Source organism: Marmota flaviventris, chromosome 14 (genome assembly GCF_047511675.1).
Source record: "Marmota flaviventris isolate mMarFla1 chromosome 14, mMarFla1.hap1, whole genome shotgun sequence".
NCBI classification, from domain to species: Eukaryota; Metazoa; Chordata; class Mammalia; order Rodentia; family Sciuridae; genus Marmota; species Marmota flaviventris.
Genome location: NC_092511.1, coordinates 30795094 through 30810822, shown reverse-complemented (window position 1 = coordinate 30810822; position 15729 = coordinate 30795094). Strand labels below are relative to the sequence as shown.

The 15729-nt window shown below is 35.6% G+C and overlaps 1 protein-coding gene across 1 annotated transcript in view; it reads left to right on the top strand.

Annotated features, from left to right (window-relative positions):
* The window catches only part of Cdkl4 (cyclin dependent kinase like 4), a 47893-nt gene that overhangs the window by 7546 nt on the left and 24618 nt on the right, over nucleotides 1-15729 (top strand). Inside the window, exons 2-3 of the mRNA XM_071601230.1 lie at nucleotides 7667-7890; nucleotides 10998-11119. Coding sequence (XP_071457331.1) covers nucleotides 7723-7890; nucleotides 10998-11119 — 290 coding nt within the window. The 5' untranslated portion in view covers nucleotides 7667-7722. The remainder of the gene's footprint in view (nucleotides 1-7666; nucleotides 7891-10997; nucleotides 11120-15729) is intronic.

The window sequence follows — 15729 nt, the reverse complement described above, 5'->3', positions numbered from 1 at the left end:
CTTCTACCTCTTTTAAACAATTTTGCTCAACATTTGGCATTACTCATATAACAGGAATCCCATACAATCCACAGGGACAAGGCATAGTTGAAAGAGCTCATCAAACTATTAAAATGTACTTATTAAAGCAAAAAGAAGGAATTGGGAAGGGGTATATATTCCCCAAAGATAAACTTAAAATAACCCTTTTTACTCTAAACTTTTTAAATTTGGATTCATCAGGGCTTAGTGCTGCGGAAAGGCATATGTGTCCAAAAAATGTACATAAGCCCAAGGTACTTTGGAAGGATATTCTAACAGTAATTGTCTGGAGTCGGAGGTCTGTTTATGTGTTTCCACAGGGAGAGCAGCAGCCGATTTAAATTCCAGAGAGATTAACTAAAGCGATTTCTACAGACCAAAAAGAAGATGATTTGGCTCAAATCCATAACAGCTGATATCCAGAACTCCAGTTTGGCTATTCTTACATCTGCGACAGAACCAGGATGCTTTTTTCAATGTCTATTTTATTATTGCCCTTTCCCACATCATGAAGTTCTATTTTTTTTTTTTTAGCTCATACAGACCTAGGTTAATGTTTTGCTGATCAGTTCTATTTTTTGACTATAGAGTTTTTAAACATTGCAATGGAGATTTCACCTGTAAAAAGTTATAAGGCCTTTACTATTATGTTGTGTTGTGTGCACACTTGTGTTTTATGTTGTATGTTTGTATGTACGTATGTCCATATATCATATATGATGAGCGCTCATGAAAAAATGGATCCAAATATTTTTTTTATTCACGTGATTTAAATGGTTTAATTTAAATTGGGTAAACAACTGTTGAGGATTTTTTTAATATGTGAACAAAAAGGAGGTTAACAGATCTGTTTGTTTACTTTCACCTTTCCTTTTCACTATATTTAATAATTCTCTTCAAGATAATGTAAATTGTTAAGAAAATTGTTTTCTTTTAGTGCCTTCTGGAATGTTACATAATTTTTTCTTTAGCCATTATTGCCAGAATTCCTATCTTCATCCCAGTGCTGGTGAAGACAAAGATAAAACCAATCTACAGCTTCTGCAATAGCCATCACTGAACTGCTTGCATAACTTGCCTGGACTATGTATCACTTGAATGCATTGTGAACTCACCTGTGTGCATTGTGAACTATCTGTTGGTGCAGTGACTTGTGGTAGTGTTGGGGTATTTTTGCTGATGGTGTCATTGGTGGTACAATTTTTCCAAAAGGAGCCATCAATTGGCTTGGTGTATCCTCCTCCCTTATGCTTGTAATGGTTATTCAGCTAAAATTTGGGGGCCAACAGAGGTGAGGCAAAGAACTCACCCCCCCCCCCTCGCTGGTACAAAGACCTATCCACAGGTGTGGCTGTATGCTGAACCGGTAGTCAATAACGGGTAAGATCCAATTGCAATGGTACCAACCTAAGACAGGAGGCTGATGCCTTGAGGTCAGCTCATCCAATAACGGGTAAGGACCATATGTACTATTGGACAACCTAAGGCAGGCACAGTCCCTAAGCCACATGCTTGTTGTTTAAACAGAGAGGGGGAGATGTTGAGAACCACAGCCGAAGGGGCCCAAGCAAACTTTCAGACTGCCAGCTGATGATTGGCTCACAGCGGCCCCAGCAACTTCTAGCTGATTGGCTCCTCTGCGGTGATGCTCATTGGGCTGTTTCCCTGCCCTTTCAGACCACGGAGCTGCTCATTGGGGGACTTTTTTGGCTCCGCCCATGTGACCCAGCCAATCGGCCTCAAGAGCAGGAGGAGTGGGGGAGGTTGAGAGGCTTGTGGGAAGCCGGTGGTGGCAGTTGGGCTCTGAGGGTTTTTCCTGAGGAGCTGTTTTGTTTGGCGTGTATGGTTCTAAAAATAAAGTTTGTTTCTTTTGACAAGTGGCTCCTGAATTGTGCCCAGCCAGACTGTGGCACTTTAGCATTTATTTCCTAAGAATTAGGCCTTTTTTTAAAACATAACCACAGTACAAATTATCAAAGTCAAGAAATTCAACATCCAACCACAGATAGTATTTTTGCCAATTATCCCTATATTATTATTATTTATAATTATCTTTCCCCATTCTAGAATCCAATTAATTCAGGATCTCACATTTCTTTTCATCTTTAGTCTTCTTTAATTTGGAACACTATTTTGATCTTTGTCTTTCATGACTTTGACCTTTTTTTAAGAGTACAGGTAAGTTATCTGTTGAATGTCCTTCAATCTGGTTATGTCTACTGCTTCCTCATAATTTGATTCAGGTTTTGCATTTTTGTCATAAATAACACAAAGATGTTACATCCTTCTCAGTGACACATTTGCCTTTTCTAGAAATATATTGGACATGGAATCATATAATATGTAGTTTTTTGTGTTTGGTTTCTTTCACTTAGCATTATGTTCTAGAATTTCATTTTTGGTTTTTAAAAAATATATATATTTTAAAAAATATTCATTCACATTATGGAATGGACAATAGTTTATTCCTTTATATTACTGAAGAGTATTTTACTGCATGGATGGTCCATATTTTGTTTATCCATCCGTCAAATGATAGATTGTTTTCAGTTTGATGTTCATGTGAATCATAGTACTATAAACATGTGTCTACCTGTCTTTGTGTAGACATAGTTTTTAATTTTCCTAGGATAAATACTGAGGAGTGAAATTACTGTTTACATTTGTTAAACTCATAAGTTTTTTGCAATGGGACTGTGCCACTTTACATTCCCACCAATAATGTGTGAAAGTTCCAATTTATACACATCTTATCAATACTTGAATTTATCATTCTTTTGATTTTAGCCTTTCTAATGGATTAGTGCTATCTTACTATGGTTTTAATTTATATTACCCTAATTACTAATAGCATCCTTTTATGTGGCTATTAGATATTTATGTATCTGATTTGGTGAAATGTCTGTTCATGCATTTTATCCATTTCTAAATTGGGTTGTTTGACCTCCTGTTGAGTTTTAAGTATGCTTTATAAAATCTGGATATAAATTCTTCACCGTATATATGATTTGCTAATATTTCTCTTCCATCTGTGGCTTATATTTTCCTTTTCTTAATGGAGCAAATTCTGAGAAGTTAAAGAATTTTAAATTTGATTAATTCCATTTTATCAATTTTTTTCCTTTTGATTATGTTTTTGATGTCTTAGCTAAGAAATCTTTGCTTAAATGAAGTATTCTAGGAATACAGTTGCCAGTAGATAGAAATACAGTTTATCATGATATACTGATTTTTCATCCTGTTATGTTGCAAACTTGGTCATATGTTCTAATTTTTTGTAAATTAATGAGTATTCTCTATATACGGTATCATGTCATTTACATTTTTCATTTCCAATCTATGTTTTTAATTTCTATTATTGCCTTCTTGTACTGGCAAGAATTTACAATACAGTGTTAGAATGATGAAAGCAAACATCTTTTTCTCAATCTTAGGAGTAAAATATTTAGTCTTTCCCCATTAAGCATGATGTTAAATGTAAGCTTTTTACTAATGCCCTTGAAGAAGTTCCCTTGTATTTCTACTTTGTTGAGATATTTATTATGAGTGTTGGTTTTGTCACTTTTTCTGTGTCTACTGAGATGATCAAACAATTTTGTTTTTTATTCTAGTCACATGATGTTTTACATTGATTTTCAGATTTTAAACCAGCCTTGCATTTCCATGTAACCATCGTATGTTTCTGAATTTATTTTGATAATTATTTTGTTGAGTATTGAGTTTATATTCATGAAAATGATGATCTGCAATAATGTGATTTTTTTTTTTTTGGTCTACTTCGTATCAGAGTGATATTGGCTGGATAGGTAGAATTCATCTCATACTGGGCTTTTCTTTGTGGATAGTTTTTTAATTACTTATTTTATTTTTTTACTTGTTATGGATATTCCCAGGTTTTCTATTTTTTCTTGAGTCCAGTTTGATATTTTGTGTCTTTCTAGGCATTTATCCAACCATCTGTCTAATTTAGTTGCATAAAATTGTTCATAATATACTCTTTTAATTTTTAAAAATTTCTCTAGAGGATCCTAATTTTGATTAAATTTTATTTCTCTTTTTCGTTTCCTCTTTTTTTTTTTTTTTTTTGCTTAATCTATTCTAAAGATTCATCAATTTTATTGATCTTTCCAAAGAACCAATTTTTGTTTTATTTATTTCTTCCTATTATTTTTCTGATGAGGGTCAGTTATAACATCTTGTTGTTGTTCCCTTATATGTGAATGGTTGTATTTTGCTGTTTTCAGAATATTCTCTCTGGTTGTCAGCAGTTTGTCTATGATGTGTCAGAGTATGAATCTCTGTGTTTATTCTATTTGGAATTTATTGACTTTTTGAATATGTAGATTAATGTTTTTCATTAAATTTGTTAAGTTTTGCCCATTATTTCTTTGAATATCTTTGCCCCTAAATCTCCCTTTCTTTCTGGGCATTTCATTACATCTATGTTGGCACTATTGATTTTTGTCTTACGAGTCTCTGAGCCTCTGATCATCTTCCGTCTCTTCTCTCTTTCATTTTGGTCATTTGCAAAACCAAAACACTGTTCGTTTTAGATAATATATTAGTCATGAGGGAACGATTTGCATGTCCTTCTATTCAGGGTTCTCCTTTGACTTGCAAGATCCCAAACTTCTCCCTCTAGCTTCTTTTCCCTTCACTCTCTATGCTTGAACAGGTGCCTCTTCCTTCCCTCTTATTCTTCTCTGCCCTGAGAATGGTGCCACTCTGATGTCACCTCACTATACTTGTACCTTATGCTGCATTTTCTTTCCTAGGGGGTGATTTTGAGTCTGTGTTAGGCCTCCTTTCTTTGCTTTTCCTTACAGCTTTTCCTGATCCAATCCCACTCCTATAGCTCTATGCAAAGACTTACAGTGAGCACAAGAGACATCTCTTCTAGAACTTTGGCTTTACCTTTCTATTTACATCTGTAGAAGTCTACTGTCTTCTTGTTATGTTGAAGGCATTGGATTTATGTGATCTTATTTGTTGTCGATCTTATTTGTATAGCTTTGTGGATATATGAAGAGATTAAATTGAGTCAACAGTCATTATCTCAAGTTCCCTTCTACATGTATCTTGGCAAGTCATTTAGGTGAAATATGGAACATGTTTGTGAGCTTTGTATAAGAATAGAGGATAAGTTTGTTTAGATAGTTTGTTTAGAATGTACCAATTTTTAAAATTTTTATTTATTTATTTTTATGTGGTGCTGAGGATTGAACCCATTGCTTCACCTGTGCTAGGCAAGCACTCTACCACTGAACTACCATTCTAGCCTCAATCCCCTAGAATGTACCAATTTTGAGGTGATTCTGCCCATTCATGCAGAGATGATCATCAAGTAGTTAAATAGTTAGTTGGCTTGAACCACAGGAAAGAGATTAGGAATTGCTGCTTTTAAAAACTCTTTAAAAAATAATTTTTTTAAACTAATAAATTAAAAAATAAAACCTCAGAGTCCTGGTAAGCTAGAATTAGAGCCAAAAATTCTTTTGTGGAATTCCTGCCTAGGTCTAACTCTTGCTTACATTTTGAACTCATCTTCCATGTAAAGGTTTATTAAGTAGATAATATTGAGAGGTTACCAGGTGAAGTACTGTGTTCTGCAGCTTATTTTATTGTAAATAGCAGTTTGGTTGATATGACGAAAGATCTAATTAAATTGAGGAATTAGTCGTTATGGAACCTATTGGGGGAAAAAGGAAAAGAATAGGTAAATAGACCAAATAACTACCTAGAGAAGAATGAGAAAACAAAGCATATAAAGCCAAGCAGATGGCACAAACCTGTAGTCCCGGCTACTCAAGAGGCTGAGAAAGAATGATCATAAATTCAAGGCCAGCCTCAGCAACTTAAGAAGACCCTGTTTCAAAATAAAAAATTAAGAGGGCTTGGGATGTAAGCTCAGGGTAGCCAAGTACCACAAATTTAAAAGAAAGAGAAGGGGGGAGGGAACAAGAAAGAAAAGATTGCTACACTAAAGCTTCACAATTACCCTTGTGTCATATTCATAGTTTCCTCATATTCCATGGTAACTGTCATGCTTATCAAATAGGTTAGTCATAAATTTATGAAGTTCTGTATCAATAACTTTCTAAAGCAGATTTGTAGTTTCTCCTTTTCTCTTTCGACCACCTACTATTAGACCAAAGACAATACATGCATATTTTTATTTAAATACCTTTAAGATAATAATATCTAAGTGAAAATATAGTATAATTAATAGGGTTTGTAGAACTTAATCCATGATGGATTTACCATGTATTTCTTATGTGTGTGTTTGCTTGAATTTTCTCCTTTCAGAGGGAATAGAATATACTTTTAAAAAAATTGTAAAATAGTATGTTAGTAATCCTTTGCCCAAACACTTTTCCCTACTGTATATTTTCATGGTAGCAAATGAGAGTAGATGATTGAGATAATCTATGGATGGAAAAGACAATATGATAGAATTTTTTAAAATGTATATTCATTTGAAACAGAAATTTTACAGGTGTTTAGTTCTTTAAGATGATATTAATATCAAGACCTAGATAAAAATGGTTCTTCAAATTGTGCATTTTTGTGAAGGAACTGAGAGACAGTGTAAGTTGTGATTCAAATTGTGATCTTTGAAACCTGATTGGCTGGGCTCTAATTTTACATTAGCTTCTCTGTGCTTCAGTTTTCTCATCTGCATAAGTGGATAAAATAACACCCACTTTGTAGAATGTTTGTGCAGATTATATGTAGATAGAACAATGCTTTTTAAGTGCCATTATAATAATTACTATTAGATTATATTAACAAGATTTGGCAGGATAAAGGGGTGAGATTTTTTAAGATTCATTAAGCTTTTTATATTTTTCATTTGGGGGCTTATTTATTTAATGATACTGGCTTTATTTGTCATTTAATGTTTAATTCAGTCACAAACATAATCAAAAATGGATGATGCAGGATAGAAAAATTGTTAAACACAGTGTTTCTCTAGAAATCACTATGAATATGAAAGCACTCAGAAAGAATCCGTCTACCTCCTTTTTTGTGCAATATCATTATTTTCTTTGGGGACTAAGGATTAGTCCCCCATTCATATAAAAGCTGAGAGCAATAAATGATGGATGCCCTGGAAAGATTTTGTTATTTTTTAAAGCTGCTTTGTTAGCAGCCCACATTGTCTCTTTCATTCTCTCCACCAGGTGGAAGTCTAGCACTTTGTACCGTGTCTAGTCACCTAAGTCTTCCTAGTCATTGAGGCATTCCTGTAAATTAGGAAGGAGAAGGTAAACACCAGATCGGAGTATGAAATGTTCCTTCAGCTGGATTTTACAGCATTATATTGTAATCATTTACTTGAAGACAATGAAAACAATAGGCTGGACAAGTTTCCTCCCCACAAATTTATGTAATTTAACTGACCCATTATCAGAAATAATTCACAAAATATTTGTGATAGCTGCAAGAACTACACAGGACCAAACTAACAAAACAGCATCCAGGTCTCTCTTTAGCAGCACATGTCCAAATGACATCCAAGTATTTTTAAACGGGTTTAAATTAATCAATGAAAAATCTTTGGCATGCCAGGAAAATTGTTTTTTTAACTGTAGGAATGTTGTCCTTTATAACCTGATTAAGGTTAGTCAATCTTATTTTCCAGGTGCAACATTTTACTGCAGTTCCATCAATATAATAATATAAGTGACTTTGACTATAATGGAAAAGTATGAAAAATTAGCTAAGATTGGAGAAGGGTCTTATGGAGTTGTGTTCAAGTGCAGAAACAAATCCTCTGGTCAAGTAGTTGCTATTAAAAAATTCGTGGAATCTGAAGATGATCCTGTTGTTAAGAAAATAGCACTGAGAGAAATTCGCTTGTTGAAGGTAGGTTAACTCTCTCATACTATTCAAGGCATTAGGTGAAACATGTATGCTAAACATTTTTAAAGTATTATTTCTTTTCCACTGGACTCAAATTCCTTTGCATCAGCAACTTTGGGAAATAAGTAGATCATCACCTTGAACTTTAACCATTCTGATATTTATCTGATACATATTAGCACAGCTGTAGGTGGTTAAAATATTGAAGTACTTCCATTCTAATGGGTAAACATCCACACCACTTAAGACTCCTTATCCTACTATTACTCCTCCCCCCAGCCCCTCTCTGGACATTGTCCCCAACAAACCAGCCACTAAAAGAGCACCTCCTGGCACAGAGGGGCCCATGGGACAGCACTAGTGCCCCTTAGATATTAGTGTTGCTTGGTCCCTGCCTGTATTGCCCTGGTCCTTAGATATACTGAATATCACCCCCAGCAGTACATACACTTTACATAAAGGATTTTGTCATTATTGTTTTTACTCTGATAGAATTTGACATGTAAGATTCACAAGTTTTCAGTGTTAAGATTTTTCCTATCCTAAAAATCTTCCTTTCGGGGAACTAGAAAGCCAAAACAGTGCTTCTCTGTTATGTAGAAGGAATCCCTTGGGGATCTTGCTGAAATGGGGGATGGGGATCCAGGAGGGGGCCTGAGACTGCCTTTCTAACTAGCTCCCAGACAACAGAGAGGCTGCTGGTTGGTGGGCATTGGCAACAACACCAGTGGTTACACATTAAGTAACGAGACCCTGTGATTTCAAGAACAATTAGCCTTGACTTTTGAACTGTTTTGTTTTGAACAAAACAGAAACCCAGTTTAAAAAGGGGAGATAATAATTACATTATCCCTCCTTCCAAATATCACTTGCATCAGGTTTCCCCAACGAATACTTCATAGTGTTTTGTTTAAAATATAATTTGAAATACACAGTTTTCAAAACAACCATGATGAAGGAAAAAAAAAAAAGGATCACTCTTGCCACTTAGCCAGCAGAGGGCAGTGTGAGCTAGCCAGGTCTAGCACCCAATTCTGGGCCAGGCTGCAGGGTGGGTCTGAACCAGGCAGTGTTGTTTTCCATTAAAAATAATGCTTTTACTCTTCTCCCTCTTCCTCCAAAGTCTTTTTTTTTATTTGTTTTAATTAGTTACACATGACAGTACAATGACCTTGATATATCATGCCCTCCAAAGTCTTAATAAGGTCAATGCTCAGCTGGTACCTTCTGAGTTACAAGTGCCCCAATTTGAGAATGTGCATTAAGGTGAAAGCCAGATTTCATCTCAGCTTGGTCTCAGAATGTACTTTTTCCTGCCTCTGGTATGTTGCACCGAGGCATGCCTTGAACATACTTCTTCCATGGTAAATGAGCCTTACTTTCCTCCCATACTCCTGGTATTTAAATTTTATTTTCCTTCTTCTCCTTTCTACCTGGTTTTGGTTTTTTTTGTGTGTGTGTTTTGTTGTTGTTTGTGGTGCTGGGGATTGAACCCAGGGCCTTGTGCATGCTAGGCAAGCACTCTACCAACTGAGCTATGTCCCCAGCCCTCTACCTGTTTTACTTTGGGCAAATCACTGTTTGTTGGGGTTATTAACTTCCTTTGCAAAGAATATATAAATTGCTAACCTACCCAGAGACAAGAGATTTGACCAGGTTCAACTTGGCCATCGCAAAAAGCCATCTCATCTGTGAACCTCTTGCCCGCCTGTCAGGGAAAGCGCTTCACTTCCATTCTGTGGTTTTGCTGCAATACAGATCAGCTGGCTCACCTGTGAGGTGTGGCTCCACTGTTTTTGGACCTTCTGCTCTTTTAGGCACTGGAGCTCATAGAAAGCAAAAATATGCTCTAGGCACATTTTTAATGTCTAAGGTATTCTCATTTTGCAGATTGTTGAGCAGCAAACCCACAATTGTAGGGTTATTTTATTTTATTTTATTCATTTTTAGTCAAGCCATACTTAGAGATACAGACATAAAGGCTTGTAATGTAAGGCATACTTAGGATTCTCTACTGGGCCTGCAAAATATTAATTGAACTTCTATTATATGCAAAATATCTTGTTCTCTTTATATATTTTTCTGGGTAAATACTATAGAGTTTGGAAAGTTGATTTGTCTACTATACTGGGAAAATGACAAGGAAGATAAATTATAAATAGAAGAGATCATATATCCAGGTTTACATAGGACAGTCCTGGTTTATGGTGTTTGTCCCAATGTCCTGTCCTGTTAACATCCCCTTTCAAAAATGTCTCAGTAAGAATGCTAAATTATATGGTTGCCCTAGTTAAAGGCAGGGTGATCGTATATGCTGGTTTATGTGGGACAGTCCTGGCTTCTACTTTTATACTGGATTAGATGATAAGTTTTATATTCACTCTGGATTATCCAACTTCATCATTCTTTTTCCTTTAGTTTACAATATTAAAAACAAAGGTTGCCTTGTGAAATGCTTCCGTTTGGGAATAAAATTAACACATAAAACATCTAAGTATAAGCATGAAGAACAGAATCAAGGAATTGCTGGAAATTTAGTGAATTTAAAACACAGACTAATTGGAAATCCCTAAAATAGGCAATTTAATCAGATTTAACATTGGGAATCCAGTATTGCTCAGAGCCAACACTAGAATCCAAAAACTGAGTTTAAATCCAGCTGATATTTATTTACATTAAGCCCATGGCAAAGTATAAGTGGTCACTGATGATTTTTATAGTCTTTTACTCAATAATTCCATTTCCTCAATTGTTTATTCAGGTTATTTTATGACTTAGACATTTAGAGTTTCCATAAAATGCACAAAGTATTTTTTATTTTACTGCTTATATTTTAACTTATATGATTTATTTGCAATCACTAGAAGGAGTCAAACAGTTTAGTTACCATCAATTACAGTTACATTAGACTAATTCTTCTATTTCTTCCTACTTTGAGTTTCTGTTATTCTAAGAGCAATTTCTCTTGTAAGGATCTATAATAACTTCTGCACAAGAGATGCACACAAAAATAATTAGAAAGGCCTTGTGTTCTTAACATTGAAAGGGGTCTGGAGAGAAACGGTTCCTAGAAATCCATCACTAAACTTTGTATTTCAATTCCTTTGCAGCAATTAAAACATTCAAACCTTGTGAACCTCATTGAGGTGTTCAGGAGAAAAAGGAAAATTCATTTAGTTTTTGAATACTGTGATCATACACTTTTAAATGAGCTGGAAAGAAACCCAAATGGGTAAGTACTCTAGAAATTGAAGTTCTATATAGCCATGTTTCATTCTATGTGGAATTAATTAGGGCAATTTCAAATCCCAGCCACTATTACCCCTTCTACAAAATGCATCTGGCTGCCCCTCTCCACTCTCAGGATATGCTCAAAGGGCAATCAGATATCAACCTAGAGGAAATATAACTAGGAAGACGAATCTGTAAATATAAATCACAATGCATTTTGAGACAATGCATTTTCAGCAAGTGAACCATGGGTCAATTATAAAATTTATTTATATAATTCACTAGTAAGTTAAAGGATAAAAAAAAAAACATGTGATTTATAAAATTTGAAAATATGAGATGTTGACAAATCCAACACCTTTTTTAAATATTTTTTTTTAGTTATAGATGGGCACAGTACCTTTATTTTATTTTTATGTGGTGCTAAGGATGGAACCCAGCCTCTCACACATGTGAGGCAAGCACTCTACCTCGGAGCTACAGCCCTAGCCCCAACACTTTTCGATTATTAAAAAAATTAAAACCTTAGCAACTAGAATTAAAAATGCTTTTTTGCACACACGCACACACACAAAAAAAAAAAAAAAAAGAAAGAAAGAAAAGAAAACCGTCTTCAAACAAATCTTACATTCAATGGTAAAGCACCAAAGGAATATCCATTAAATTGAGAAACAAGACAAGGATGTTGGTTGTCATGACTATAATTTAACATTCTGAGAACTGTAGCCAGTGGGGTGCAATAAGAAAAATAAATATCACTTTTAGAAATGAGACAAGATTTTCACTATTTACATAATATTGTTACAAAATCTGAGAGTGTCACAGAAAGTTATTAAAACTAAGGGAATTCAATAAAGAATCCCTATCCCACGAGAGAGTCCACACTCAAAAATTAACAGTTTTCGTATTAAATACCACTTCAGAAAATCTGGTGGAGAAGGACTCCTTTTCAAATATTAGCAGTACAAAAAGCTTAGGAATAAAAAGATTTGCTTAAACTTTACATAAAGACAACTATAAAACTTAACTAAGGAGGGCTGGGGTTGTGGCTCAGCGGTAGAGCGCCCTGGGTTCAATCCTCAGCAGCACATAAAAATAAATACAAAAAATAATAGTATTGTGTCCATTTACAACTAAAAAAAAAAAACTAAGGTACATAAAGGATTTTATTTAAATGAACATAGTTTCTAGATAAAAATATTCATTATTTTAAAAATATTGCCTCCCCAATTTATCTATTTACTAAATAAATTATAATCAGAATTCTAATGGGATTTTTTTGAAACTTAAAGAAGTTAGACCAAATCAAGAAATATTTTAAAAAGAAGAAAAAATAGAATATTAACAGTCTAATTAAATCACAACTATTTTAGAGATTTCCTTTGACAAAAAAGCACCATAAGCAAAACTCAAAAAGAAATGCCATTGGTTAAACTGCCATAATTAACAAATTTCATACATGAAAAGATTAACGCCCAATTAGAAAAAAAATATTCATTCAAAAATGATTTAGTGAATACTGTGGACCTGTCAGATAGAGCTAGGAACAAACAAACCAAAAAAGTAGCCTAATCTTGTGGAGCTTTCATTCTAGTAGACATGGAAAAGAAAATATGTTTTAAAAGGAGGAGGGGATGACCATCACATCCCCACCTCAAAAAAAAAAAAAAAGTTTACTCTCCCTATCAATCAAAGAAATTAAAATGTTTATGGTGAAGGATCATTTCTCACCTATTAAATTTGGCAAAGATTCTTCAAAAATCATTATACTCAGTATTATCTACAATTAGGAAGGGCTGGGGTTGTGGCTCAGCACTAGAGTGCTCACCTAGCACATGCGAGGCTCTGGGTTCGATCCTCAGCACCACATATAAATAAATAAAACAAAGGTATTGTGTCCAACTGCAACTAAAAAATAAATATTAAAAAAGAAATTAGGGAACCTGCTTTCTCATTCTCAGTTCAAGAGAGTTTATTTGGGAGAACAATTTGGAAGTGTGTTTGAAATTTTTTAAACTGTTTTTATCCTCCAATCAAGAAATTCCGTTTAGAGAAATACACAGTAAGTAAATATTCAGTAAGTAATATTGGGACAAATAATTATACATATGAATATTCAATATATCATTATGTATAATAAAAATTGGCCCTGAGCTTTCTAATAGAGAATTGATGGGGAGGGGCGCCCGTTGCTCAGTGGCAGAGCACTTGTGAGGCATATGTGAGGCACTGGGTTCCATCCTTAGCACCACATAAAAATAAACAAAATAAAGGCATTCTATCCATCTACAACTACAGAAAAAAATTTTTTTTGAAAGAACTGATTAGGAAAAAAGGCAATGGGGAGATTCCATGAAAACAGATGGAAGGTCAGTGGAGCAGAGGAGGGGGATTGAAGAAGAGGGAGTGGGGGGACAGGAAAAGGGAGGAACAGTGCAATGAAATTGGCCAAATCATGCTATGTCCATATGTAAGTAGACCACAGTGAATTTCACCTTTATGTAATATCCATAGAGCACTAATTAAAGAAAACTATAAATAAATAAAAGGAAGACCACTAGAGTAGAGGGAGGGGGACAAGGAGGGAAGGGAAAGGGGAAGCTGAAGGCTGCAGTGGGGCAGATCATATTTCATGCATGTATGATTATGTCAAAATGAACCCTAATAGTGTGTAGAACTATAATGCACTAATGAAGTCATGAAAAAAATTGGTCATAGATGGGGGTGGAACTCAGTGGCAGAATGCTTGCCTGACATGCATAAGGCCCTGAGTTCAACCTCCAACACTAAATAAAAGGAGTGGGGGGAATTAGTTACATGCATTTTGGTATATCCATACAATGGTACACTATTCATCTAGCCCGTGAGAAAGAATGCTGAATGCCAAGCATAGTGGCACATGCTTGTAATTTCAGGAGGATTACTGTAGAGGCTGAAGCAGGAAGATTATGGGTTTGAGGCCAGCCTTAACAACATTGAAAAACCTATCTCGGGGCTGGGGTTGTGGCTCAGAGGTAGAGCGCTTGCCTACCATGTGTGAGGCACCGGGTTCAATCCTCAGCACCACATAAAATAAAGATATTGTGTCCACGTTAAAAAAAAAGAAAGAAAGAAAGACTATCTCAAAAAAAAAAAAAAAAAAAAAAAAGGCAAAAAAGAATGATGTAGAAGAATAGTTGGTGTCCTGGGGAAATGTTCATGAGATGGTCTATGAAAAATGAGTTAATAGAGCAGAATGGTAAGTGTAATTGAAGTTAATTTTGAATTTTCTCAGTATTCTAGTAAATGCATGTATATTCTTTCAAATAAAATTATAAAACAGTTAAAAGGTGAATTAATTCACAGTTCACTTTTGTTGGAGCTGGTAACAAGCCTGGCACATTCAGGGAATAGCAGAAACTAACAGGCTTGGCTGGAATATTTGTGTGGATGTGGTGGGAAATGAAGTTGGGGAGGTTAATAAAAGTGAAATTATCAAAAGCCTGGTGGACCCCTAAAAACAAGATTGTCATTTATTCCAGGAGAATGGGGGTTCACTGAGAACCCAGTTTATCTGGGGTAATGATAATGAAATCAAGTTTAAAAATTATAACAAACTAAAACAAATGCAGAGAATTCTGAGGTGGGCATTAGATCTCTGCGGAGGGGCTAAGAGAGTTGTCTCTGGGCTGTGCAGGCTGAATTCCCAATGCCTTTACTTTGGTCTTGAACAGCGATGTCTCATTTTCACTTTAAGGCTTTCATTATTGCTTTTAGTATTGTTTTCACACTCACCCAAAACATAATATTTAAACATGGAATCCATTGATTTCTTCTGGAGGTTTTATTTCTCTCCAAAACACTTTGGAAAAGGCTGTGTGTGCTGAATGGTGTCACAGCGTGGTCTTCCTGGACTGAGCGCTGTGCAGCTCAACTCCTTTGATAACTGTCTTCTCTCTGCAAGATCAGTGTTCGTTGTGCGTAGTTGTTACTTCATAGAGATGTTGCTTTGCCAGTCGTGAGGCCTACCTTCTTGGAATCTGAGCTCACTGACCACTGTGACACTTCCAGTGAGAAGCCTATAAACACCCCTGCCATAGCAACAGCGCAGGGCTTCCCTATCAAATTCATCCATGCTTGATTCCACATTATTGACACTAGAAATCCGGGTTATAACAGCTTCTGAATGTTAGGCCCTGCCTTATTCCCCAGGTTCCCTCCTCCTGTATTCTCTTAGATCCTACCCAGCGTCTTTTACACGGATAAGGCCGTGGGTTACCCTTGCCAGTCCCTCCCTAAAACTGAAATCCATTTGCCTTCCTCTCTACCACTGTCAGCCTAATGTAAGTCACCAGATCTCACCGGATTACTGAATTAGCCTCCTAATTAATCTCCCTGTATCCACTTTGCCCCTGGAAATCCATTCACCAACCTGGATTAGATTTTTGCTTGACTCCCCTCAGTGGCTTTGAATTTAAAGTAAAATACAGATTCCTTACCAAGCTCTAGATCTGTGAGGCCTGCAGGACTTGAGAAACCTGAGCACATTCTCACTCATGCTCCAGCCAAGTTGGCCTCCTTGCTTGCCCCAGGCTCCCTCTTCTGTCTTCGAGGCCTCTTCTGTCTTCCAGG